At 41.6% G+C, this 11,565-nt stretch overlaps 1 protein-coding gene across 1 annotated transcript in view; it reads left to right on the top strand.

Annotated features, from left to right (window-relative positions):
* Window positions 1-11,319, top strand: part of LOC128641392 (DBIRD complex subunit ZNF326) — a 68,956-nt gene extending 57,637 nt beyond the window's left edge. Inside the window, exon 10 of the mRNA XM_053694018.1 lies at window positions 10,806-11,319. Coding sequence (XP_053549993.1) covers window positions 10,806-10,928 — 123 coding nt within the window. The 3' untranslated portion in view covers window positions 10,929-11,319. The remainder of the gene's footprint in view (window positions 1-10,805) is intronic.
* Window positions 11,320-11,565: the final 246 nt, after the last annotated feature.

Genomic DNA, 11,565 nt, shown 5'->3' with positions numbered 1-11,565 from the left:
GTCATTTTTAGCGCTAAAAAATATGGGCGTCTTTGTTTTCACATTATTTAAGTCGCATTATTTGCTTCTGGTTGCTAGAAGCTTGTTCACTGGCATTTTTTCCCATTCCTGAAACTGTCATTTAAGGAATTTGATCAATTTTGCTTTATATGTTTTTTTTTTTCTATTACATATTGCAAGATGTTCCACGTTGCAACTGAGTCAGAAGATACTTCAGGAAAATCGCTGCCCGATGCTGGAGCTACCAAAGTTAAGTGTATCTGATATAAACTTTTGGTATCTTCCTCCAGCTGTTGTTTGTATTGAATGTCATGACAAACTTGTTAATGCAGATAAAATTTCCTTTAGTACTATTACATTACCTGTTGCTGTTTCGTCAACATTTAATACTCAGTGTTCCTGATAACATAAGAGATTTTGTTTCTAAATCCATTAAGAAGGCTATGTCTGTTATTTCTCCTTCTAGTATACATAAAAGTCTTTTAAAACTTCTCTTTTTTCAGATGAATTTTTAAAATGAACATCATTCTGATACTGATAATGGTTCTTCTGGTTCAGAGGTTGATGCTGATAAATCTTCGTATTTGTTCAAGATGGAATTATTTGTTCTTTACTTAAAGAAGTATTAATTGCATTAGAAATTGAGGATTCTGGTCCTCTTGATACTAAATCTAAACGTTTAAATAAGGTTTCTAAATCTCCTGTAGTTATTCCAGAAGTGTTTCCTGTCCCTGGTGCTATTTCTGAAGTAATTTCCAGGGAATGGAATATTTTGGGTAATTCATTTACTCCTTCTAAAAACGTTTTAAGCAATTATATCCTGTGCCATCTGACAGATTAGAGTTTTGGGACAAAATCCCTAAGATTAATGGGGCTGTCTCTACTCCTGCTAAAGATCCTTTAGATAGGAAAATTGAATCCTTTCTAAGAAAAGCTTACTTGTGTTCAGGTAATCGTCTTAGACCTGCTGTATCCTTAGCGGATGTTACTGCAGCTTCAACTTTTTTGGTTAGAAGCTTTAGCGCAACAAATAACAGATCATAATTATCATTTGCATTTCTTTATCATGCTAATAATTTTATTTGTGATGCCATCTTTGATATCATTAGAGTTGATGTCAGGAATATGTCTCTAGCTATTTTTAGCTAGAAGAGCTTTATGGCTTAACTTGGAATGCTGATATGTCTTCTAAGTCATCTTTGCTATCCCTTTCTTTCCAGGGTAATAAATTATTCGATTATCAGATGGATTCTTTTATCTCAACTGTTACTGGAGGGAAGGGAACTTTTTTACCACAGGATAAAAAATCTAAAGGTGAATTTAGGTCTAATCGTTTTCGTTCCTTTCTTCACAACAAGGAACAAGAGCCTGATCCTTCATCCTCAGGAGCGGTATCAGTTTGGTAACCTTCTCCAGTTTGGAATATATCCAAGCCTTATAGAAACCCAAGCCAGCTCCTAGGTCCACATGAAGGTGCGGCCCTCATTCCAGCTCAGCTGGTACAGGGCAGATTATGTTTTTTTCAAAGAAATTTGGATCAATTCCGTTCACAATCTCTGTTTTTCAGAAGGGTACAGAATTGGCTTAAAGTTAAGGCCTCCTGCAAAGAGATTTTTTTCTTTCCAGTGTCCCAGTAAACCCAGCAATGGCTCGAGCATTTCTGAAATGTGTTTCAGATCTAGAGTTGGCTGGAGTTATTATGCCAGTTCCAGTTCTGGAACATGGGGCTGGGGTTTTTATTTAATCTCTTTATTGTACCAAAGAAGGTCAAATCCTTCAGACCAGTTCCGGATCTGTCAATATTGAATCATTATGTAAGGATACCAACATTCAAGGTGGTAACTAAGGACTATCCTGCCTTTTGTTCAGCAAGGGCATTATATGCCTGCATTAGATTTACAGGATGCATATCTGCATATTCCGATTCATCCAGATCACTATCAGTTTCTGAGATTCTCTTTTCTAGACAAGCATTACCAGTTTGTGGCTCTACCGTTTGTAAAAATTCTTGGAGCTGATGCTAGGCCAAAGGTTCTCGGTGCCCTTCTGTCTGTATTCAGAGAACAGGGTATTGGTATTTCCTTATTTGGACGATATCTTGGTACTTGCTCAGTCTTCACATTTAGCAGAATCTCATTCGATTCGACTTATGTTTTTTCTTCTAGATCATGGTTGAAGGATCAATTTACCAAAAAGTTCATTGATTCCTCAGACAAGGGTAACCTCTTTAGGTTTCCATATAGATTCGGTGTCCATGACTCTGTCTTTTTCGGACAAGAGACGTCTAACATTGATATCAGCTTGTCAAAACCTTCAGTCACAATCATTCCCTTTGGTTGCCTTATGCATGGAAATTTTAGGTCTTATGTCTGCTGCATTGGACGCGATCTCCTTTGCTCATTTTCACATGCGACCTTTCCAGCTCTGTATGCTGAACCAATAGTGCTGGGATTACACAAAGATATCTCAATCAATATCTTTAAAACCGATTGTACGACACTCTCTGACGTGGTGGACAGATCACCATCGTTTAATTCAGGGGGCTTCTTTTGTTCTTCCGACCTGGACTGTAATTTCAACAGATGCAAGTCTTACAGGTTGGGGAGCTGTATGGGGATCTCTGACGGCACAAGGAGTTTGGGAATCTCAGGAGGTGAGATTACCGATCAATATTTTGGAACTCCGTGCAATCTTCAGAGCTCTTCAGTCTTGGCCTCTTCTGAAGAGAGAATTGTTCATTTGTTTTCAGACAGACAATGTCACAACTGTGGCATACATCCATCATCAAGGAGGGACTCACAGTCTTCTGGCTATGAAAGAAGTGTCTCGAATTCTGGTTTGGGCGGAATCCAGCTCCTGTCTAATTTCTGCGGTTCATATCCCAGGTATAGACAATTGGGAAGCGGATTATCTCAGCCGCCAAACGTTACATCCGGGCGAATGGTCTCTTCACCCAGAGGTATTTCTTCAGATTGTTCAAATGTGGGAACTTCCAGAAATAAATCTGATGGCGTCTCATCTAAACAAGAAACTTCCCAGGTATCTGTCCAGATCCCGGGATCCTCAGGCGGAGGCAGTGGATGCATTATCACTTCCTTGGAAGTATCATCCTGCCTATATCTTTCCGCCTCTATTTCTTCTTCCAAGAGTAATCTCCAAGATTCTGAAGGAATGCTCGTTTGTTCTGCTGATAGCCCCGGCATGGCCTCACAGGTTTTGGTATGTGGATCTTGTCCGGATGGCCTCTTGCCAACCGTGGACTCTTCCGTTAAGACCAGACCTTCTGTCACAAGGTCCTTTTTTTCCATCAGGATCTCAAATCCTTAAATTTAAAGGTATGGAGATTGAACACTTGATTCGTGGTCAAAGAGGTTTCTCTGTGATTAATACTATGTTACAGGCTCGTAAATCTGTATCGAGAGATATATTATAGAGTCTGGAAGACTTATATTTCTCCAACATAGGTGTGTCCGGTCCACGGCGTCATCCTTACTTGTGGGATATTCTCTTCCCCAACAGGAAATGGCAAAGAGCCCAGCAAAGCTGGTCACATGATCCCTCCTAGGCTCCGCCTACCCCAGTCATTCTCTTTGCCGTTGTACAGGCAACATCTCCACGGAGATGGCTTAGAGTTTTTTAGTGTTTAACTGTAGTTTTTATTATTCAATCAAGAGTTTGTTATTTTAAAATAGTGCTGGTATGTACTATTTACTCAGAAACAGAAAAGAGATGAAGATTTCTGTTTGTATGAGGAAAATGATTTTAGCAACCGTTACTAAAATCCATGGCTGTTCCACACAGGACTGTTGAGAGGAATTAACTTCAGTTGGGGGAACAGTGAGCAGTCTCTTGCTGCTTGAGGTATGACACATTCTAACAAGACGATGTAATGCTGGAAGCTGTCATTTTCCCTATGGGATCCGGTAAGCCATGTTTATTAAGATTGTAAATAAGGGCTTCACAAGGGCTTATTAAGGCTGTAGACTTTTTCTGGGCTAAATCGATTCATTATTAACACATATTTAGCCTTGAGGAATCATTTAATCTGGGTATTTTGATAAGATTATATCGGCAGGCACTTTTTTAGACACCTTTCTCTTTAGGGGCTTTCCCAAATCATAGGCAGAGCCTCATTTTCGCGCCGGTGTTGCGCACTTGTTTTTGAGAGGCATGACATGCAGTCGCATGTGTGAGGAGCTCTGATACATAGAAAAGACTTTATGAAGGCGTCATTTGGTATCGTATTCCCCTTTGGGCTTGGTTGGGTCTCAGCAAAGCAGATACCAGGGACTGTAAAGGGGTTAAAGTTAAAAACGGCTCCGGTTCCGTTATTTTAAGGGTTAAAGCTTCCAAATTTGGTGTGCAATACTTTTAAGGCTTTAAGACACTGTGGTGAAATTTTGGTGAATTTTGAACAATTCCTTCATATTTTTTCGCAATTGCAGTAATAAAGTGTGTTCAGTTTAAAATTTAAAGTGACAGTAACGGTTTTATTTTAAAACGTTTTTTGTACTTTGTTATCAAGTTTAAGCCTGTTTAACATGTCTGAACTACCAGATAGACTGTGTTCTGAATGTGGGGAAGCCAGAGTTCCTTCTCATTTAAATAAATGTGATTTATGTGACAATGATGCCCAAGATGATTCCTCAAGTGAGGGGAGTAAGCATGGTACTGCATCATTCCCTCCTTCGTCTACACGAGTCTTGCCCACTCAGGAGGCCCCTAGTACATCTAGCGCGCCAATACTCCTTACTATGCAACAATTAACGGCTGTAATGGATAATTCTGTCAAAAACATTTTAGCCAAAATGCACACTTATCAGCGTAAGCGCGACTGCTCTGTTTTAGATACTGAAGAGCATGACGACGCTGATAATAATGGTTCTGAAGGGCCCCTAAACCAGTCTGATGGGGCCAGGGAGGTTTTGTCTGAGGGAGAAATTACTGATTCAGGGAACATTTCTCAACAAGCTGAACCTGATGTGATTACGTTTAAATTTAAGTTGGAACATCTCTGCATTCTGCTTAAGGAGGTATTATCCACTCTGGATGATTGTGACAAGTTGGTCATCCCAGAGAAACTATGTAAAATGGACAAGTTCCTAGAGGTCCCGGGGCTCCCAGAAGCTTTTCCTATACCCAAGCGGGTGGCGGACATTGTAAATAAAGAATGGGAAAGGCCCGGTATTCCTTTCGTCCCTCCCCCCATATTTAAAAAATTGTTTCCTATGGTCGACCCCAGAAAGGACTTATGGCAGACAGTCCCCAAGGTCGAGGGAGCGGTTTCCACTTTAAACAAACGCACCACTATACCCATAGAAGATAGTTGTGCTTTCAAAGATCCTATGGATAAAAAATTAGAAGGTTTACTTAAAAAGATGTTTGTTCAGCAGGGTTACCTTCTACAACCAATTTCATGCATTGTCCCTGTCGCTACAGCCGCGTGTTTCTGGTTCGATGAGCTGGTAAAGGCGGTCGATAGTGATTCTCCTCCTTATGAGGAGATTATGGGCAGAATCAATGCTCTCAAATTGGCTAATTCTTTCACCCTAGACGCCACTTTGCAATTGGCTAGGTTAGCGGCTAAGAATTCTGGGTTTGCTATTGTGGCGCGCAGAGCGCTTTGGTTGAAATCTTGGTCAGCTGATGCGTCTTCCAAGAACAAGCTACTTAACATTCCTTTGAAGGGGAAAACGCTGTTTGGCCCTGACTTGAAAGAGATTATCTCTGATATCACTGGGGGTAAGGGCCACGCCCTTCCTCAGGATCGGCCTTTCAAGGCCAAAAATAAACCTAATTTTCGTCCCTTTCGTAGAAACGGACCAGCCCAAAGTGCTACGTCCTCTAAGCAAGAGGGTAATACTTCTCAAGCCAAGCCAGCTTGGAGACCAATGCAAGGCTGGAACAAGGGAAAGCAGGCCAAGAAACCTGCCACTGCTACCAAGACAGCATGAAATGTTGGCCCCCGATCCGGGACCGGATCTGGTGGGGGGCAGACTCTCTCTCTTCGCTCGGGCTTGGGCAAGAGATGTTCTGGATCCTTGGGCGCTAGAAATAGTCTCCCAAGGTTATCTTCTGGATTTCAAGGGGCTTCCCCCAAGGGGGAGGTTCCACAGGTCTCAGTTGTCTTCAGACCACATAAAAAGACAGGCATTCTTACGTTGTGTAGAAGACCTGTTAAAAATGGGAGTGATTCATCCTGTTCCATTAGGAGAACAAGGGATGGGGTTCTACTCCAATCTGTTCATAGTTCCCAAAAAAGAGGGAACGTTCAGACCAATCTTAGATCTCAAGATCTTAAACAAGTTTCTCAAGGTTCCATCGTTCAAAATGGAAACCATTCGAACAATTCTTCCTTCCATCCAGGAAGGTCAATTCATGACCACGGTGGATTTAAAGGATGCGTATCTACATATTCCTATCCACAAGGAACATCATCGGTTCCTAAGGTTCGCATTCCTGGACAAGCATTACCAGTTCGTGGCGCTTCCTTTCGGATTAGCCACTGCTCCAAGGATTTTCACAAAGGTACTAGGGTCCCTTCTAGCTGTGCTAAGACCAAGGGGCATTGCTGTAGTACCTTACTTGGACGACATTCTGATTCAAGCGTCGTCCCTTCCTCAAGCAAAGGCTCACACGGACATTGTCCTGGCCTTTCTCAGATCTCACGGATGGAAAGTGAACGTGGAAAAGAGTTCTCTATCTCCGTCAACAAGGGTTCCCTTCTTGGGGACAATAATAGACTCCTTAGAAATGAGGATTTTTCTGACAGAGGCCAGAAAAACAAAACTTCTAGACTCTTGTCGGATACTTCATTCCGTTCCTCTTCCTTCCATAGCGCAGTGCATGGAAGTGATCGGTTTGATGGTAGCGGCAATGGACATAGTTCCTTTTGCGCGCATTCATCTAAGACCATTACAACTGTGCATGCTCAGTCAGTGGAATGGGGACTATACAAACTTGTCTCCGAGGATACAAGTAAATCAGAGGACCAGAGACTCACTCCGTTGGTGGCTGTCCCTGGACAACCTGTCACAAGGGATGACCTTCCGCAGACCAGAGTGGGTCATTGTCACGACCGACGCCAGTCTGATGGGCTGGGGCGCGGTCTGGGGATCCCTGAAAGCTCAGGGTCTTTGGTCTCGGGAAGAATCTCTTCTACCGATAAATATTCTGGAACTGAGAGCGATATTCAATGCTCTCAAGGCTTGGCCTCAGCTAGCGAGGGCCAAGTTCATACGGTTTCAATCAGACAACATGACAACTGTTGCGTACATCAACCATCAGGGGGGAACAAGGAGTTCCCTGGCGATGGAAGAAGTGACCAAAATCATTCTATGGGCGGAGTCTCACTCCTGCCACCTGTCTGCTATCCACATCCCAGGAGTGGAAAATTGGGAAGCGGATTTTCTGAGTCGTCAGACATTGCATCCGGGGGAGTGGGAACTCCATCCGGAAATCTTTGCCCTAGTCACTCAACTGTGGGGCATTCCAGACATGGATCTGATGGCCTCTCGTCAGAACTTCAAAGTTCCTTGCTACGGGTCCAGATCCAGGGATCCCAAGGCGGCTCTAGTGGATGCACTAGTAGCACCTTGGACCTTCAAACTAGCTTATGTATTCCCGCCGTTTCCTCTCATCCCCAGGCAGGTAGCCAGGATCAATCAGGAAAGGGCGTCGGTGATCTTGATAGATCCTGCGTGGCCACGCAGGACTTGGTATGCAGATCTGGTGAATATGTCATCGGCTCCACCATGGAAGCTACCTTTGAGACGAGACCTTCTTGTTCAAGGTCCGTTCGAACATCCGAATCTGGTCTCACTCCAGCTGACTGCTTGGAGATTGAACGCTTGATCTTATTGAAGCGAATGTTCTCAGATTCTGTTATTGATACTCTTGTTCAGGCCAGAAAGCCTGTAACTAGAAAGATTTACCACAAAATTTGGAAAAAATATATCTGTTGGTGTGAATCTAAAGGATTCCCTTGGGACAAGGTTAAGATTCCTAAGATTCTATCCTTCCTTCAAGAAGGATTGGAAAAAGGATTATCTACAAGTTCCCTGAAGGGACAGATTTCTGCCTTGTCTGTGTTACTTCACAAAAAGCTGGCAGCTGTGCCAGATGTTCAAGCCTTTGTTCAGGCTCTGGTTAGAATCAAGCCTGTTTACAAACCTTTGACTCCTCCTTGGAGTCTCAACTTAGTTCTTTCAGTTCTTCAGGGGGTTCCGTTTGAACCCTTACATTCCGTTGATATTAAGTTATTATCTTGGAAAGTTTTGTTTTTGGTTGCAATTTCTTCTGCTAGAAGAGTTTCAGAATTATCTGCTCTACAGTGTTCTCCTCCTTATCTGGTGTTCCATGCAGATAAGGTGGTTTTACGTACTAAACCTGGTTTTCTTCCAAAAGTTGTTTCTAACAAAAACATTAACCAGGAGATTATCGTACCTTCTCTGTCCGAAACCAGTTTCGAAGAAGGAACGTTTGTTGCACAATTTGGATGTTGTTCGCGCTCTAAAATTCTATTTAGATGCTACAAAGGATTTTAGACAAACATCTTCCTTGTTTGTTGTTTATTCCGGTAAAAGGAGAGGTCAAAAAGCAACTTCTACCTCTCTCTCTTTTTGGATTAAAAGCATCATCAGATTGGCTTACGAGACTGCCGGACGGCAGCCTCCCGAAAGAATCACAGCTCATTCCACTAGGGCTGTGGCTTCCACATGGGCCTTCAAGAACGAGGCTTCTGTTGATCAGATATGTAGGGCAGCGACTTGGTCTTCACTGCACACTTTTACCAAATTTTACAGGTTTGATACTTTTGCTTCTTCTGAGGCTATTTTTGGGAGAAAGGTTTTGCAAGCCGTGGTGCCTTCCATCTAGGTGACCTGATTTGCTCCCTCCCATCATCCGTGTCCTAAAGCTTTGGTATTGGTTCCCACAAGTAAGGATGACGCCGTGGACCGGACACACCTATGTTGGAGAAAACAGAATTTATGTTTACCTGATAAATTACTTTCTCCAACGGTGTCCGGTCCACGGCCCGCCCTGGTTTTTTAATCAGGTCTGATAATTTATTTTCTTTAACTACAGTCACCACGGTATCATATGGTTTCTCCTATGCAAATATTCCTCCTTAACGTCGGTCGAATGACTGGGGTAGGCGGAGCCTAGGAGGGATCATGTGACCAGCTTTGCTGGGCTCTTTGCCATTTCCTGTTGGGGAAGAGAATATCCCACAAGTAAGGATGACGCCGTGGACCGGACACACCGTTGGAGAAAGTAATTTATCAGGTAAACATAAATTCTGTTTTCTTGGTGTCTTTCTCATCATTTTTCTTGGCATTCTTTTAGAATACCGAGAATTTTACAGTTTCTTCAGGACGGTTTAGATAAGGGTTTGTCCGCAAGTTCCTTGAAAGGACAAATCTCTGCTCTTTCTGTTCTTTTTCACAGAAAGATTGCTATTCTTCCTGATATTCATTGTTTTGTACAAGCTTTGGTTCGTATAAAACCTGTCATTAAGTCAATTTCTCCTCCTTTGAGTTTGAATTTGGTTCTGGGGGCTCTTCAAGCTCCTCCTTTGAACCCATGCATTCATTGGACATTAAATTACTTTCTTGGAAAGTTTTGTTCCTTTTGGCGATCTCTTCTGCCAGAAGAGTCTCTGAATTATCTGCTCTTTCTTGTGAATCTCCTTTTCTGATTTTTCATCAGGATAAGGCGGTGTTGCGAACTTCTTTTCAATTTTTACCTAAGGTTGTGAATTCCAACAACATTAGTAGAGAAATTGTGGTTCCTTCATTATGTCCTAATCCTAAGAATTCTAAGGAGAAATCATTGCATTCTTTGGATGTTGTTAGAGCTTTGTAATATTGTGTTGAAGCTACTAAGTCTTTCCGAAAGACTTCTAGTCTATTTGTCATCTTTTCCGGTTCTAGAAAAGGTCAGAAAGCTTCTGCCATTTCTTTGGCATCGTGGTTGAAATCTTTAATTCATCATGCTTATGTCGGGTAAAACTCCGCCTCAAAGGATTACAGCTCATTCTACTAGGTCAGTTTCTACTTCCTGGGCGTTTAGGAATGAAGCTTCGGTTGATCAGATTTGCAAAGCAGCAACTTGGTCCTCTTTGCATTCTTTTACTAAATTCTACCATTTTGATGTGTTTTATTCTTCTGAAGCAGTTTTTGGTAGAAAAGTACTTCAGGCAGTGGTTTCAGTTTGAATCTTCTGCTTATGTTTATTAAACTTTATTTTGGGTGTGGATTATTTTCAGCAGGAATTGGCTCTTTATTTTATCCCTCCCTCTCTAGTGACTCTTGTGTGGAAAGATCCACATCTTGGGTAATCATTATCCCATACGTCACTAGCTCATGGACTCTTGCTAATTACATGAAAGAAAACATAATTTATGTAAGAACTTACCTGATAAATTCATTTCTTTCATATTAGCAAGAGTCCATGAGGCCCACCCTTTTTGTGGTGGTTATGATTTTTTTGTATAAAGCACAATTATTCCAATTCCTTATTTTATATGCTTTCGCACTTTTTTCTTATCACCCCACTTCTTGGCTATTCATTAAACTGATTTGTGGGTGTGGTGAGGGGTGTATTTATAGGCATTTTAAGGTTTGGGAAACTTTGCCCCTCCTGGTAGGAATGTATATCCCATACGTCACTAGCTCATGGACTCTTGCTAATATGAAAGAAAAAATAAAACTTGCAGCCAGATACACTTTGTTTAAGTCTTATAGAGGATCTTTACACCACTATATTGAAAAGTACATTAACCCTTTGTTTCACTCCCTTAGGGTGAAAATCCCTTTGAAAGTCGGGAAACTGATGTAACTGCTGATATGGACACTGGCGCAGAGGGGGATGTGCGTGTAGACACTGAAGATGCAGAAGCAGCAGCTGAACCATTTGACTCCTAAATATTTCATATGGTCATCAGTGACCATTTAAAGATTAAAATGTTATCAAACAATGTTAATCCCACTTTAAAATTTTAGATATTTTATTACATTGTTTCGTAGTTTGCATTCATAATGCATATATTCAATGTCTGTCTGCTGTACATAAAATGTATTTTTTTTTAATAGCTTGTTTCGTTGTTTGATATTTGAACATTTTTAGTTCCATTGCTCCAGTGAAGTTTTCTAGTATACACCTGAAAATACAGAACCCCCTCCTTGCCTGAATTGAAGCTTCTGTGTTTGTACATTTTAATTTCTAGCATGCTTTGTGACCAGATCTGTTTCCACTTCTTGTCGTTAAGATAATGTTGGTCTACCGATTAAAAATAAAGATTTTTTTTGTAAATGTCCTATTTGTTACTGGAGATATGTACTGTGGGTTGTAGTTGTGATTCAACCTAAAGATCACTAAAAAGCAGACAAAGGTGGGAAGAGATGCTTTACTTATCCCTAAATTCCTGTCACCTACTGCAATGTGCAACTTTACAGGTAGTTCAGTAGCGTCCAGATAAATACAGCTAATTATATTTCTGACACGGTGAGTCCATGAATCATCTAATGGGAATATCACTCCTGCCCAGCAGGAGGCGGCAAA

The sequence above is a fragment of the Bombina bombina genome, chromosome 10 (assembly GCF_027579735.1).
Source record: "Bombina bombina isolate aBomBom1 chromosome 10, aBomBom1.pri, whole genome shotgun sequence".
Taxonomy (NCBI): domain Eukaryota; kingdom Metazoa; phylum Chordata; class Amphibia; order Anura; family Bombinatoridae; genus Bombina; species Bombina bombina.
Note: the sequence above shows the minus strand (reverse complement) of the source record. Positions and strands in the feature narration are given on the sequence as shown.